This window comes from Triticum urartu, chromosome 4 (genome assembly GCF_003073215.2).
Source record: "Triticum urartu cultivar G1812 chromosome 4, Tu2.1, whole genome shotgun sequence".
Classification (NCBI taxonomy): domain Eukaryota; kingdom Viridiplantae; phylum Streptophyta; class Magnoliopsida; order Poales; family Poaceae; genus Triticum; species Triticum urartu.
The window spans coordinates 108041311-108044577 of record NC_053025.1 but is presented as its reverse complement, the minus strand read 5'-3'; the positions used below and the strand labels follow the sequence as shown (position 1 = coordinate 108044577).

Below are 3267 nucleotides of genomic sequence, written 5' to 3'. Positions count from 1 at the left end.
TGCTGGACCTTTCAAAATAAAAAGGAAAGGAGAAGCAGTGGGTACTTATAGAACATATATGAAGAGAAGAACACATAACGCTTTCAGCAAAAGTCTAGCGTTTTAGTGTGCATTTTTACAGATACTGTTTCGAAATATATGTACCTTTGTAAACGAATCAACAGAAACAAGTTTAATACTTTAACTTTACGATGCGAATGTTTACTGATATACACCGACCAATACACGAAATACAGAGACCAACTTCAACGGCAAAGAATCCGCGTGCCCCAGATCCGTGTGCCCCAAATCCTCTCACAGGTCTTACTCAAAAATTAGGTTCTTCAACGCATTTCACTCAAGGGCGAATCATCGGGTGCTAATTAGTGAAGGCCCATAACCATGGTTCATGTATAAAGCCACTGGGAATGGACAGTTATAGTAGCACACACGGACCAAACCAAAATAGAACAGCACGCAGCCACTAACGTACTACTGACAATACGGTCTGCAGTGATTCGTTCAACTTAACTCGGGGGCTAGCTAATTCACCAGAACTTGGTAATGCAAATGCGCAGATGAATCTCTTTGGACTCCCCGTGCAGCATCTCCGGATTGACATGCGCATGGAGGCGCCCGTGCTCCATGTCCACCTCGCCGGGGACTCCGCAGTTCGCCACGTCGCCTTTCAGCTGGAGGCTGCTCCTGAGGTGGCCTGCGCCGGCCGGAGGACCATCCACCCAGAGCACGCCTGTGTACACCGGCCTCGCGTCGGCATCGACATTGCCCCTGACGCACACGATGTTGACGGGGCGGACGCCGGCGGCGCCCCTCCCCGCGCCCACTGCCAGGAGGAACACGCGGCCGTCCTCCTCCGCCACTAGCAGAAGGCGGTGCTCCGACGCCGGCACGACGAGCGGGCGGCAGGTCTCGTACTTGATCTTCTCCATGGGCCAACAATGCCGGCCGGACTCCTCCGTGAGGTGGCGCAAGAGGCTTGCCGGCGAGCCCTGGAACGCGCACTCGAAGCAGTAGCAGGGCGCGTGCGCGCACTTGGCCGAGTGGTCCGCGGCCGAATGGTAGGCGATGGACCTCGCGCAGCCGAAATTCCTGTAGGGGCACGGCACCTGGTAGGCGTCGACCAGGCCGTCCATGTAGGGGATGTGGGTGTAGGCGGTGGCGCGGCCGCACAAATCACAGTGCTTGTTCGCTCCGCCGTCGCCATTGCCATTGCCGCCGCCGCCGCAGGCGCAGCACACGACGTGTCCATTCCCGCACTGCAATCCACAAATCCATGCATGTCTATGAATCAACCTTGCTTTTTTTACGGACATTCGGTTAGTTCGACTATGTATTACCATGAATATGGGACGCTTGAGGGGAGCAGGGCACGCGGCGCAGTGAAACCATTTCTTCTTCACCTCTAAGATGACGGCCTCCTCTTCCGCTGGTGCCACAGCTACCATGGCTGCTGTTACTTGTTCATCGAGTTCGAGCACGCCTCCGTCTTCCGGCTCATGCTTCACCGTGGCCGGTGGGTTCACCACGGCGGCCAGCGTCGCCGTAGCCGCCAGCGTCGGCGTCTTCGTTGACACTGCACTGGGCTCCGCTAGCGCCGGCGTCTTCGTGTCCACCTGACTGGGCACCACCTGTGCCGGTGCCATGGTGGCCACTGCACTGGGCTCCGCCGGCGCCGGCGTCTTCGTAGCCACCGGACTGGGCGCCACCTGCGCCGGTGCCATGGTGGCCATTGGACTGGGCGCTGCTGGTGCCGGTGCCATGGTGACCACTGGACTGGGCGGCGCCGGCGTAGGCGTCTTCAAGGCAACCGGACTGGGCGCCGCCGGTGCCATGGTGGCCACTGGACCGGTTACTGTCACCGTAGCGGCCGTTGGCTTCGCCTTGGCAAGCGGACTGGGCGCTGCCGATGCCGGTGCCATGGTGGCCACTGGACCGGTTACTGCCACCGTAGCGGCCGTTGGCTTCACCACCGCGATTGGCTTCGCCTTGGCAACTGGACTGGGCGATGCCAACGGCCGCGTCCCGGTGACCCCCGAACCAACTACCTCCTTGATGCTGAACTTCTTGTTGCTGCTCTCGGCGTTCTCGGAAACCCGCTGCCTCTTGTTCTGCTGGTCTGCCGGTTTCTTTTGGCCCGCCATAGATCTCCGGCGGGTTTGCGCCCGGCTGAACGATTGAGCGGAGTAAGGATCCAACGTGCGATTCATAGATGGTTCGAAACATGCGAGAAGATGTAGAAAAAGAGAGACTTACATTTGGCAAGAGGAAGCTGCGAGCTATGGAGGAGAGGGAGCGACGTTTCTACGGAAGAGACGATCCTTCTTCGCTCTGAGCGGTGGACTGTGGAGTGAGACCGAGTGAGTAGCCAGGCTAGTGTTTTCGAGGGCCGTGCTGGGTGCTGGCGTGCTTTGGAACGTGTGCATTAATGCATGCTTGCAGTGGAGAACGCGCACGCGTTGATTCGGGTGTGAGGTGAGAGAGTGTGAGACCACGAGCGGCCGTGAAAACTCTGGTCTGATCTGGTCTGGTCAAGGGCGAGAGCAGACCCGTCACTTCATCTTACACCAGTCTAGTCGGACGTCATCACACACTGCCTGCGCAGCTAGCTAGCTAGCTAGCTCGATCGTCTCGTCTCGTCTAGTTTGGCTTCGTGAGTAAGGAACATCCCCCTTCTTCACACGCTCTGCCGATCTTTCTTTTTTAACAACAGAAGGCGCACGCCAAACATATCATTTCAGCTCAATGACAGTGTACAGCGTGAATTACAAAGCCCTGAAACTGAAAATTTGAAAGAGAAGCTACCGAGCAAGTCATATTTCTGTGAGCTCAAGCAAAACAAACATATGCTACTCCCTCCGTTTCACAATGTAGTGTGTCCACATTTTCTGAGATTGAACTTTGACCGTAAATTTAACTAACGAGACCGACTGCGGCGGGACAAAAATTATATCACTAAATTCATAGAAAAAATATGAATTGAATGATATAATTTTTGCTCTCGCCGCAAACATCGGTCTCGGTAGTTAAATTTACGATCAAAGTTAAATCTTAAAAAATATGGGCGCACTACATTATGAAATGGAGGGAGTATCTAAGAACCCAATGAGCTACATTGTGGGCGTATCATTAATCCCCTAAAAATATAAAACACCTGAAATTTGAAAATGAAGAACAACGAAGAATAAGAAAAACTTTGCTAACACCTTTCTGATAGTCCAAGGGATAGTAGCATCAGAAATGTTTATAATGCCAACGAAAGGCAACTTG

The 3267-nt window shown here is 54.4% G+C and overlaps 1 protein-coding gene across 1 annotated transcript; it reads right to left on the bottom strand.

Annotated features, from left to right (window-relative positions):
• Positions 1–200: 200 nt before the first annotated feature.
• Positions 201–2408, bottom strand: LOC125553639. Its single transcript, XM_048717396.1, has 3 exons — positions 2254–2408; positions 1338–2166; positions 201–1256 (listed from the first exon to the last, which is right to left on the bottom strand). The coding sequence occupies exons 2-3, from the start codon at positions 2139–2141 to the stop codon at positions 528–530; spliced, it is 1533 nt and encodes a 510-aa protein (XP_048573353.1). The 5' UTR covers positions 2142–2166; positions 2254–2408; the 3' UTR covers positions 201–527.
• Positions 2409–3267: the final 859 nt, after the last annotated feature.

Coding starts and splice junctions, on each gene's coding strand:
- LOC125553639 (XM_048717396.1), bottom strand. CDS start 2,141: ATGGCGGGCCAAAAGAAACCGGCAGACCAGCAGAACAAGAGGCAGCGG. Junction 1,257..1,337: donor TCAAGCGTCCCATATTCATG/GTAATACATAGT, acceptor TGTGGATTGCAG/TGCGGGAATGGACACGTCGT.